This window comes from Mustela nivalis (genome assembly GCF_964662115.1).
Source record: "Mustela nivalis genome assembly, chromosome: 9".
Classification (NCBI taxonomy): Eukaryota; Metazoa; Chordata; class Mammalia; order Carnivora; family Mustelidae; genus Mustela; species Mustela nivalis.
This window is the reverse complement of record NC_139028.1, coordinates 25,846,194-25,858,451: the sequence shown is the minus strand read 5'-3', so window position 1 is coordinate 25,858,451 and position 12,258 is coordinate 25,846,194. Positions and strand designations below refer to the sequence as shown.

At 44.8% G+C, this 12,258-nt stretch overlaps 2 protein-coding genes across 2 annotated transcripts in view; both read left to right on the top strand.

Moving 5' to 3' along the window:
- CLMP (CXADR like cell adhesion molecule) overlaps nucleotides 1-4,538 on the top strand; it is a 101,361-nt gene extending 96,823 nt beyond the window's left edge. The window contains 3 exon segments of the mRNA XM_082683729.1: nucleotides 116-257; nucleotides 1,301-1,545; nucleotides 1,548-4,538. Coding sequence (XP_082539855.1) covers nucleotides 116-257; nucleotides 1,301-1,545; nucleotides 1,548-1,591 — 431 coding nt within the window. The 3' untranslated portion in view covers nucleotides 1,592-4,538.
- Nucleotides 4,539-7,280: 2,742 nt separating this feature from the next.
- Nucleotides 7,281-11,865, top strand: HSPA8 (heat shock protein family A (Hsp70) member 8). The gene is made up of 9 exons (XM_082683728.1): nucleotides 7,281-7,430; nucleotides 8,176-8,385; nucleotides 8,671-8,876; nucleotides 9,079-9,231; nucleotides 9,329-9,884; nucleotides 10,096-10,298; nucleotides 10,523-10,721; nucleotides 10,897-11,129; nucleotides 11,436-11,865. The coding sequence occupies exons 2-9, from the start codon at nucleotides 8,181-8,183 to the stop codon at nucleotides 11,619-11,621; spliced, it is 1,941 nt and encodes a 646-aa protein (XP_082539854.1). The 5' UTR covers nucleotides 7,281-7,430; nucleotides 8,176-8,180; the 3' UTR covers nucleotides 11,622-11,865.
- The last annotated feature ends 393 nt before the right edge of the window (nucleotides 11,866-12,258 follow it).

The window sequence follows — 12,258 nt, the reverse complement described above, 5'->3', positions numbered from 1 at the left end:
ATCATGACCTGAGCTGAAGGCAGATACTTAAAGACTGAGACAGCCAGGTCCCCGAGTGCGTGTATTTCTTGGCTTATGTTTCGTTTTACCTCTGCTTTTGTTTCTGAGAAAACAGATGTACAGAGCATCGGCATGATAGCAGGAGCAGTGACGGGCATGGTGGCCGGAGCTCTGCTGATTTTCCTCTTGGTGTGGCTGCTGATCCGAAGGAAAGACAAAGAGAGATACGAGGAAGAAGAGAGACCTAATGAAATTCGGTAAACCTCCCTTCAACATCCCTTCTACTAGACTTCCTTTCCAGAGCTAGCTCTATAGTGAACAGCCAACATAAATGTCCCATTTCCTCATATTGTTTAAAGCTTTTTTATTTATTTGAGAGGGATGCAGCAGTGGGGGTGGGAGTGACAGGGTAGAGGCAGAGGGATAGGCAGACGCCCTGCTCAGCCGGGCGCCCAATTTGGGGCTTAATCCCAGGCCCCTGATATCATGACCTGAGCTGAAGCAGACCCTTAACCTTAACCAACTGAGCCAGCCAGGCGCCCCTCCCATTTCCTCTTAACTATGAATCTGTTAAAATGATTATTCTGATTAGGTAAGGAGTTCCAGCCTAAGGACAGAAGGTCTGGTTTATCTTGCCTTTACTGTGAAACTCTCTATTCTCAGCTGAGAATTAAAAGATCAACTTTATGTTACTTCTGATTCACTTCCATTTAAACATTGCTTATGATAAAGAATGGGCATAATCTCTGGGCCACTGAAAGGGTTTATGTAGGGATGCCTGGGTGGGCACAGTCAGTTACTCTTGATCTCAGGGTTGTGAGTTCAAGTCCCGCGTTGGGCTCCACACAGGGTCTGAAGCTGACTTAAAAAAATAAAAAATAAAAAAATAAAAGGGTTGGGCAACTCCCTGGGGTCCTCTCCCTCCTTGGGAGCTTCCTACTATCACTTTGCAGTCCTCAGTAAACCTTGCTTTGCTGCCCACCAAAAAATAAACAAACTAATAAATAAATAAGGGGTTTTGTAGACAAACCCCAACTCAGTTTCAGCGGTAAGTGCCTACTCTCCCAGAGTAACAGAGTTGACTTCAGGGCTAAGAAAACATCCATTTGTGTAAGTCAGCCATGAAGTCTCGGGGACAGGGGACGTCCCCATTCCTCTAAATGGCTGCCTTCCAGTGGCATCATGTGAAGTTTACAGCTTGAGGAATTTATTGGGAAACCTCAGAACGAAGCAACCATAGTGGAAGCTATCGCGGTCTTGTCAGGATTAAAGTTGACCTCTGCTGTTTTCTTCTCTTCAGGGAAGATGCGGAAGCCCCCAAAGCCCGCCTCGTGAAACCTAGTTCCTCTTCCTCAGGCTCTCAGAGCTCGCGCTCGGGTTCCTCCTCCACGCGCTCCACAGCAAATAGTGCCTCACGCAGCCAGAGGACACTGTCCACCGAAGCAGCGCCCCAGCCGGGGCTGGCCACCCACACATACAGCCTAGTGGGGCCAGAGGGGAGGGGTTCTGAACCAAAGAAAGTCCACCATGCTACCCTGACCAAAGCAGAACCGCACCCAGCATGATCCCCAGCCAGAGCAGAGCCTTCTGAACCGTCTGAGTTAAGAGTGGACTTCACTCCCACGCTTTCCTCGGAGTCAGGATCTTAGGATGCTTCTAGTCGTTGAAGCTCAGTCACCAGCCACACAACCCCCTCCAACCAGATGAAAGGCCATTTCAGTAGCAGTGAGCATTGCATGAAACCCACTCAAATGAGCACTTTCTTTATAGGACACCGGACAGGAAAAAGGATGTAAACTGATCCTCTCCAAAAAGGCATCTTGTGGTGCCTGGAGACCAGAGTGGGGAAGAGCGGGGGTCCAAATTTGTGTTATCTGTTGACCAGGACCTGGGGTGGAAAAGGTTGGGGAAAGGGGAACTGAACACACTTAAAACTTCTCCCCTGAGATGTTTTGTATCAATACTTCGGCTCACCATTGTCAAGAAGAAATGAGATGTTGTTCATAAATTTTCTATGCATTTCTGCAAACCCACTGGATTATTGTGATTATTCAGAGTCAAGTGGAACCCACAGCCTTATATTTCACCTAGCTGCACCATGTACGGGGCACATTGCTAATGAGAAATTTCAAAAAGGAAATACATTTCTTCTGACCTGACTTCATTTACCATAAGGCTTGGATATTAATTTCACAAGGAGTTGAACTAGTGGGAGGTGAAGAATGATTTGAGTTTCTCCCCCTCTATCCACTACTAACCTCCCACTTCTATTGAACTATAAAGGAACTGAGAAGGAATTCAAAATGTGTGATAGGGGACTGTGAAAAACTTTCTGTCTTAATGATGTTCAGAGGGTTACTGACAGATATCAGAAATATACATGCTGGAACAATTGTGGACTGTCCTTCAAATCAGATGTCTCTGAGGACCTTCCTGCTGGATCTCTGGAGCAAAAAAAACATTCACTGTGTGTCATTTGATGATGTTCTTAGAAGTCATTTAGAAAAAGATCTTTCAGAGTTGCTAAAAGGTCATCTGACATATCATTACATTCTTTTCTGAGAACTTAGGAAATCAGCATTTTAAGACTGATTGAACTAGAAAGGGAGCTTAGATCAGTTTTCTCTTAATATGTTGAGGAATGGTATAAGGCAGTTTACTATTACATCAAACTTGGAGCTTCCTCCATTTCTTTCATTTTAGGAGAAGGATGCGAACCTGGGACTTTTGATAATTCTAGGCCTTAAAATTATCAAAAAGATCAGGGATCGTCAACGTTTCCTAATGGCATTATAAGTATGTCATAGTCATTCCCTCCTGAGAGACAGAGAAATTCAGTAATTTCCCAGCATCTGAGGAAGTCCAGGTCTGGAAGGAAAGGAAATTGTATTTAGGGAAGGGATGGTGAGGATAACTCCTGGGTGGCAGGACAGGGCTGGATTAGTGACTGCTAACGTTCAAATTGTCAACAACTTGGAAACAATGAACAAAAGTGATTCACCAGGATTACCATCAAAGAGTTGATTCATGGAAGAAAGGTGTGTGAGAAATAAAAAAGAAAAGCAGCAGCTTCCAATACAAGAACTTGCCTTTTTAATAATGGTGACTATTCTGTGAGTCAAATTCATCCTATGGCAAGAACATAGATCTGAAATAGCCCTGCAAGGGCCTTAAGGCAAATGTCCACAGATCACCATTGGTAGTGCAAGTATTTATGATTAAAAGGGCAGCAAGTTACAGAAAAGAGAAAGCCATGCTGAATCTGGAGACAAAACCTTTTTTTTAAAAAGTGGAATCAGATGCTTGAACGGAAAAGGGAGATCTGGGATTGGGCCCCACTTCTCTGGTTTTTCATTTCTCCATTTAATTCTCACTAAACAGTCCTCATATAGTGCAAATGTATTTCCCTCTAAGGTTCTTTAAGAAATGGGGGCTTATGCTTGGGTGAAAATTGTAAACTGAGGTTTGTCTTCCTCTTTAAAAAAAAAAAAAGCTGGGAAATAAGAGACATTGAGGAAATGATGTAAGGAATGTCTGCTATTAATTTAAGAATGCTGGCGTATTTGGAATGCTTCTTATACTAATACTGCCTCATTGTAAGATAGAAACCCCTTCCATACTCTTTTTTATTTTTCTAGTAGTGTGGTAACCTATCACCTCTGCTATGTAACTCTGAGAATTCTCATTTCTAGAGTACCTGAGCCAAACAAGTACACTATGGAGGCTGGGGCTGTACCATCACAAGCAATTTGCTCTTATCATTATTTACTACCTTTGAACCCAAGGTTTCCTGTATATGCCTTTGAAAGCAGGAATCAGTCCCCTTTGCATGATATGGAGATTTAGGTTATTTAAACATGTTAGTTATTAAAAGGCTAGAATACCAGTTGAATATCCAGATTTTGGACATCTATTCACACTGGAAATCTACAGAAAAATTCACAAAGCAGATAACTACCTAAAATCTGAGAAATTCTAAGGAATTGAAAATTCTGACTGATAAGGTGCTGAAGTTTTAGCAATGACAGTGCACTTCTCTTAGAGTCAGGTTTTGGGGTTCAGATACGGCAAGCTCTGGGCTTAAGATAAAGTTTTGAGACACTACTGGCTTCAAAGCATATTCTATTAACTTTAAGTCAAATAAATTTGATCCTTTAATATGAAACAAACAAAAAAAGGTAAGTTAGCTAAAAAGTAGAAGGAAGAAATGTTTGTGGGAAGAAGATACTGATGGAATGATGTGAATATTTGGAGAATAACTGTTTCAATAAAATATATAAACCAAACTTAAATTTGGAAAATAATGAAGTCGACGCCCTTGTTGTTAACACTGTATAAAAAGAGCTTCAGAGTTGCTGTTGCAAAAAGACATAGAATTTTGCTTCATTTCTGGTGTTAAGCTGTTTATATTTTATCTTCTAAGTTGCCTTGTAATTGAGACTGTATTTGATCACAAAAACCAAATATTTATTACAGATGTATCTGTATCAGCAATTAAAAAATAAATAAGGTGATACCATAGGGGAAGCTCAAGGTCATATAACGTGCCCTGAAAATTTGTTCATTAGCTTGCTGCCAAAAGAACAACAGAACTCAGTCTGAATATGATCTACTACTTATTTATTTTGGTGACAAATATACCAAGTACTATTTCTCACAAAGCAAGGTGCTCAGCAGGATCTTACGACAGAGATCCTGCTCTTAAGGACTTTATCAAAATATTTACGAAGCAAATATTTTACACCAAGGTGAAGTGCTAACAGAAGTATACATTAAGGGGTTCAAACAATCTCAAAAGTAAACACTGAGAGATTCAAATAAATCTGGGGGGAAAAAAACTTCACAAGATTAAATGAGGTAATACATGTAAAGCACTTACAACAGTGCTTGGTATGTGACAGGGACTCAGATATGTTCATCCTGACCCTATCCCTCAGTCAGAAACCCTAGGCTTCGGACTTTTTTTTTTTTGCTTCAGACTTCTTTACTGCAGCCCCTATGCACCCCCAAACTTTAAGTTTCCATCCTGAATGTGTCTGAAACCTTGTGTATTTGAAGAGGTGGAGACAGGACACTTATCTTATTGAGCTTTAAATACATAAAGTCTGAATCATTTTATTTAATAAGAGCATAGTCCATGTTCTACAATGTATGTTGAGTGAATGGACACAGGTTACCTACTCTCCTTTCTTTATTCACTCCCAGCCACTGAATTTGGGCCCTTGTTTTACTTTCCAGTGGTTCAATAATTAAAATGTTGTAGGTAGTCCCGACGTTAAAAGGGGCAAAATGCAGGGTACAGTTTACAGACTGTACTTGGTAGGCTGAGTAGGAAAAGGAAGATTGTAGATACCAAAGAAAATTGAAAGGAGCCTCCCACAGCACACATCTTACTTCTTGAGTTGTGTAGTTACATGTGTTTCTAGAAAGGAAATTATACTATAATGTAACAAAAAACTGACCAAGAATTCTGAATCAAAAGCACTAGCTTCCGTTCTAGCTCAGCCAGCTGTAAATTCTACAAATAACATCTCTGAACTTCATTTTTCTCTTAATACCGGGACATATAATACAGATCTCAGAAAAATATTTTGATGATTGCGTGATACAACAAATGAAAGCACTCTGTACGTTGTAAAAGCATCATATAAAATTAATTTCTTGGGACATGAGTAGAAATTTTAAATTTATATCTCCACGTGTTCAAGCCAACATTGCCACCGCTCCCACCCCCCCACCCCGCCCCTGAAAAGGCAAATGTGAAAAGAAAATTCTTCTTTCTTAGGTTTAATCTGTCTCTAGGCCTCACTGGCTTTGACAAGGACAAGGTGTCCTCACAAATTTTGGAGGCACTGTCTGGAAGGCCTTTCTTATTCCAGCCACACCACTGTTAGTTTCAAAATAATTCTTTTCATTTATCTGCCCATTTATTTATTAAACAAGTCAGCAGCAGCCCTGCCTGTTTCCAAGAACACCCTGGGAAACATTTCAAGGAACTGTAAAAGGCTGTTTGAATGACAAGGCCCATACACCTGCCACCAAGCACCACAATTTAAAAAGTACTATTGTTCTGCTTGCGGACTCGATTACTAATGTTCTCAAGATGCCCCTGAACGATCTGTCGTTTAGGTTTTTTTGTAAGTCAAGGAAGGAAAAATACATCATGTTTCTAAAAATACGAGAGGTTCTAGAAGGTCTAAATCAAGGACACGCGGTTACCGGAACCCAGTTTCCTAATGCCCGATTCTCCTACACGGGGAAAACTCGGGTTTTCTTTTCTTTAACAAACAACTGAGAAGCACGGGATTTGGGTGAGGGGAGAGAGACAGTCGAGAAGCCGAACCTGTTTTTGGCGGGAGGTGGGGAGTGGCGGACTTGTTTGGACTCGGGGAAGCAGGTTTGGCCCTTTATTTCGCTGGGGGTTCCGGCACAGGATCCGGCCCAGGCGGTTCTGAGAGGCCGGACCCCCTCCAACTTCTGCCTTGAGGGCTGCCGGCCTCTTCAGCAACATCGTGCCTGAGAATTCTGGGGGTCGGCCCGGCTAACATTTCCTACCCCGCTTGGGCGCGGTTCCCTCCAGCACCGCATCTGCGTACCCCCCCCCCCCTCCGCCAACAAGTCACCCTGGCAGTGCCCATGGGTCGGTACCTTGGGTTCTGACCTAGCCCAAAGCCACACTGGACAGAAGCGTCGGAACAAGGAATCCGGGAGGGCCTAGAGGACCCCATACAACGCCGAAGTGGGGGTTGGGGGAAACAGAATGAGGACTTGGGGGGGATGGGCAAAACAACCTTCGCGGCCATTTTGTCCTCGCTCTACTTCCGTCTTCCCTCCCGGGCTGCCGGCTCCGGACCCCCCCCTTCAGTCCCCGCGCTCGTCCTCTCCCGGTTCCGCGTCGATCCAGATCTCGGCCAATGCTGCTGTCATTGGCTGGTTCCAAATTTGCCCACCCCTCTTCCTCCTCCTCCTTCCGTCCCCTCCTACCCGCGCTGACTGAGAGCGCTTGCGCAGAAGCGGACGTTCCTTTGCCCCCCCGCCACTCCCCGCCTGGGGTGACTGAGGACTCCCGCGCGCGGGCTCTCTCGGCTCCACCCTCCCTTTCCCCGGGGCCGTTCGGAGAGCGGGGGCGAGAATGAAAGTTCCAGAACGCTGCGGTGAGTGCGTCATCGAGAGGTGGGGAGGGATGGGGGCGGGAGTGGGCGAGGCCCGAGGAGTAGAGCCGGCTTAGTCATTGGGCCTCGTAGAGGTGGCGGCGCGCCCATTGGCTGAAGAAGTCATGATGGGCAGGTGATAGGGGTGGACCCCTTCTGGAAGGTTCTGAGGCAGGGTATAAGAGACAGGGTGGCGGGCGGAAACCGTTCTCATTGAACGCGGGGCCAGATCTTTGGATTGCTGTCTTCTTCTCAACCCGAGCCAGGCCTACACGCAAGGTAAGGACCCTGTTCTGTGACCTCGTGGTGATTCCCCAGAAATGGTCGCCCCGTGCCCGTATTAAGAATTTGCGGCGCTTTGGCGGTTTCTGAGCGTTCACGTTGGCCGGGGGCCCTGAGTCCCCTGCCCAGATGCGGCTCTGTTCTCCCCGAGAGGCGGTGGACCCTGGGTTGCGGCCGATCGGGAAACCCGGGGTGGGGGCTACAGGCCGTGAGGGCCGCCGCGGGGTCAGGGCGGCACCCGCAAGGAGGGCCGGGCAAGGGCCGCATCCGCGGTCGGCGGGGGGGTGGTCGGAAGTCCGGCGCCCTGGAGCGGGCCTTCCCTAGATTCTCAGCAGGAAGCGGCCGCTGGCGCGCACCCAACGCGGAGCGGGGGGGGGGCACTAGAACACGGAATCGTATTGTGTTGTTTCTTGGAGCGCGACGGGTGGGGGTGGGGGAAAAGGTCGAGCTCTGGGCTCGAGACCACGTGCTCGGTACTGTCGCAGACCCTCGGGGCAGGTGCTTTCTTCAGTCTGGGCTGAGCCCAGCTGCGGTTGGCACGGCAACCACGACTGCAGTATTTCTTGGTCTGGCCGTTACCGCGTGGTTTTCACACAAGGGCAGTGTTTCTGGGGGAGGTGCTGAGTGAGACGGAGGCCGAAGTATCTGGTATCTGATGGCCTGCGTTCCACGATAGACGTTCTAAGCGTCTGGTCGCTTTATCAAACCGGGCTTTTTTTTTTTTCCCCCTAATCTTCCTCAGCAACCATGTCTAAGGGACCTGCAGTTGGCATTGATCTTGGCACCACCTACTCCTGCGTGGGTGTCTTCCAGCACGGGAAAGTGGAAATAATTGCCAATGATCAGGGAAACCGGACCACCCCAAGTTATGTCGCCTTCACGGACACCGAACGATTGATCGGTGATGCTGCCAAGAATCAAGTTGCGATGAACCCCACCAACACAGTTTTTGGTAAGTCGTTAATTAAGGCACTAGGGCGTGAGTTCAAGTGGTTTAGACTGCGTGTAATTTGAGTCCAAAGTTTCTGGAACATAAGGCAGCCAGGGAAGTTTTTTAACATGTTGAAAAAAATACAGGTAATTCTAAAATGGGAAGTCTGAATAACTCAGAACATAAATCCATTTATTATTCTGGAGTTTGGTTGCTAGGCCTCTTGGTGTTTGAGTAGTGGTAGATTACGATTCTTACTGGATAGATGGCAGTGTTAAAACATTTGTTTTTGATGACCTTTAACAGATGCCAAACGCCTGATTGGACGGAGATTTGATGATGCTGTTGTCCAGTCTGATATGAAGCATTGGCCTTTCATGGTGGTGAATGATGCTGGCAGGCCCAAGGTCCAAGTAGAATACAAGGGAGAGACAAAAAGCTTTTATCCAGAGGAGGTGTCTTCTATGGTTTTGACAAAAATGAAGGAAATCGCAGAGGCTTATCTTGGGAAGGTGAGTAGTGTGCAACCCTAAATGGAGGTAGCTGGAGGTTGGAACATTATGCACCAGATTTCCTATAAATGGAATTCATGGGGTTTTGACTGAGGTGTTTTGTCTTTTTTTTTTTTTTTAATGGTCAATGTCAAGTGCATGCTGAGGCAGACAATGTAATTACGGAACTGACATGGTGACAAACAATTTTTTTTTTTTCTAGACTGTTACCAATGCAGTTGTCACAGTACCTGCGTACTTCAATGATTCTCAGCGTCAGGCTACCAAAGATGCTGGAACTATTGCTGGTCTCAATGTACTTAGAATCATCAATGAACCAACTGCTGCTGCTATTGCTTATGGCTTAGACAAAAAAGTATGTACCAATTGTATAGCGTAGGATTCATTTTACCATACGTTGGAGCCATTGGAAATTTTGGACAAGGAGTACTTACTTTGTATTTTAATTGCAGGTTGGAGCTGAAAGGAATGTGCTGATCTTTGACTTAGGAGGTGGCACTTTTGATGTGTCAATCCTTACTATTGAAGATGGGATCTTTGAGGTTAAGTCCACAGCTGGAGACACCCACTTAGGTGGAGAAGACTTTGACAACCGAATGGTCAACCATTTTATTGCAGAGTTCAAGCGCAAACATAAGAAAGATATCAGTGAAAACAAGAGGGCAGTTCGTCGTCTCCGTACTGCTTGTGAACGTGCTAAGCGTACACTTTCTTCCAGCACGCAGGCCAGTATTGAGATTGATTCTCTGTATGAAGGAATCGACTTCTATACCTCTATCACTCGTGCCCGGTTTGAAGAATTAAATGCTGACCTGTTCCGTGGCACCCTGGACCCTGTAGAGAAAGCTCTTCGGGATGCCAAGTTAGACAAGTCTCAGATCCATGATATTGTTCTGGTGGGTGGTTCTACCCGTATCCCCAAGATTCAGAAACTTCTCCAAGATTTCTTCAATGGAAAAGAACTGAATAAGAGCATCAACCCTGATGAAGCTGTTGCTTATGGTGCAGGTAATAATTTTTTACCGCAAACAGTTGTAACATATGGCCTGTCAGGCCCCATGCTAACTCGCTGTGATGATTGATTTTTTTAAACATTCGTAGTTTCCACCAAAAGCTTAGCTGATGATGGCACAACTTCCTTGGATGTCTGAGCGACTGAAATTTGTTCGATAATGAGGTGGTTGGGATTTCTTTTCTTAACTAATATTTTTTATTTTAGCTGTCCAGGCAGCCATCCTTTCTGGAGACAAATCTGAAAATGTTCAAGATTTGCTGCTGTTGGATGTCACTCCACTTTCTCTTGGTATTGAAACTGCTGGAGGAGTCATGACTGTTCTTATCAAGCGTAATACTACCATTCCTACCAAACAGACACAGACCTTCACTACCTACTCCGACAACCAGCCTGGTGTGCTTATTCAGGTATGTTCTGTATTGTATTGGTACTTTGTCCTGTGAAACTTAGGGAAGACGGCCCGCTATGATGATTTGACTTAAACCATTCGTAGTTTCCACCAGAAGTCTTGTGTTGGCCAATTCCTTCCTTGGATGTCTGAGCGCAGCCTTTCCTATTTGACCTTACACCAAGTTAGGAGCTTGGGGCAGTAATCTTTGCAGCTTCTTAGTAATTTTTATTTGCTACCAAGGTGTATGAAGGTGAGCGTGCCATGACCAAGGACAACAATCTACTTGGAAAGTTTGAACTCACAGGCATACCTCCTGCTCCTCGTGGTGTCCCTCAGATTGAGGTCACTTTCGATATTGATGCTAATGGTATCCTCAATGTCTCTGCTGTGGATAAGAGCACAGGAAAAGAGAACAAGATTACCATCACTAATGATAAAGGTAAGTTAAGAGCACAACTTTAGAGTTAGATAAGGATCATTTTTCAAATACTTAAACAGCCCAAGGATACTTGGGCCAAGGAATCCTTTTCTGGAAATTGGCTGCTTCAGTGGGTTACAGTCATTGCAGGGTAACTCAGTTCAGTTTCAACAAAAAGACCGGTTAATTTTCACAGGCCGCTTGAGCAAGGAAGATATCGAGCGCATGGTCCAGGAAGCTGAGAAGTACAAAGCTGAAGATGAGAAACAGCGGGACAAGGTGTCTTCCAAGAATTCACTGGAGTCTTATGCATTCAACATGAAAGCAACTGTTGAAGATGAAAAACTTCAGGGCAAGATAAATGATGAAGACAAACAGAAGATTCTTGACAAGTGCAATGAAATCATCAACTGGCTTGATAAGAACCAGGTTTGTAATTTAAACTAAATTGAGAGTGGATGGGGGGTGGTTATAGGGTTTCAGCAAAAGATGAGATGGGTTTTATACACAGGTCACAATGATGAATGGTCCAAACATTCGCGGTTTCCACCAGAATTCCAGATGTTGGCAACTAGCTTCCTTCCTTGGATGTCTGAGTGACCCAGGATTTCGTGGGTGGGGGAAGAATTGAATGATAAGCTTTTGTCTAGTCTTCACAACTGACTGATTGCACCGGACATTGTGAAGTTTCTTTTATTTGAGGAACCTGCAGTAAAAAGTTTATTTTCTTTTCAGACTGCAGAGAAGGAAGAATTTGAACACCAGCAGAAAGAGTTGGAGAAAGTCTGCAACCCCATCATCACCAAGCTGTACCAGAGTGCAGGGGGCATGCCAGGAGGAATGCCTGGAGGCTTCCCTGGTGGTGGAGCTCCTCCCTCTGGTGGTGCCTCCTCTGGGCCCACCATTGAAGAGGTTGACTAAACCAATCTGAGAATAAATAGGTTGAGCATTGTTCCACATACAATATTCAAAGGACCCAAATTTGTAGCAAATTCCATGGCAGTTATAATGTTGAGCTGCTATAGCAAAAAAACTGGGCATTCTTGATACTTGAATATGGAATATGTGCACAGGGAAAGGAAATAAACATTGCACTTTATAAGCACTGTATTGTTAAGTGGAAAATGCAATGTCTTAAATAAAACTGTATTTAAAATTGGCACCATACAATTGTCTGACTCCGTGTTTATACAAGGGCAGCAGGCAGCATTCGATTTGGGGGGCTGGATACTCTTCTGGCCTAGTGGTGAATCACCCAAAAACCGTATTTGGATTGTCCCATAGAACAGTTCAAACAAGAGTCTGTATAAAAAGTGGGTTGGGTTCATGATAAGCTAGATTTCATGATCACTATAGATACTAAGCAGTAAAATAGGCTTGAACTGCATAGAGGCTTTCCAGTGCTTGCGGAGCTGTTGGGGTGGAGGAGAAACCGACTGGAAAAAAGGAATCACAAGTGTTAATGCCTTGCTGAACAGACTATCCTTTTGTGAGTGAAATTCGAGGGTAGGCAACTGAATACTGGAATAACCAGACAGAAGCATGGAAGCAGTTTATT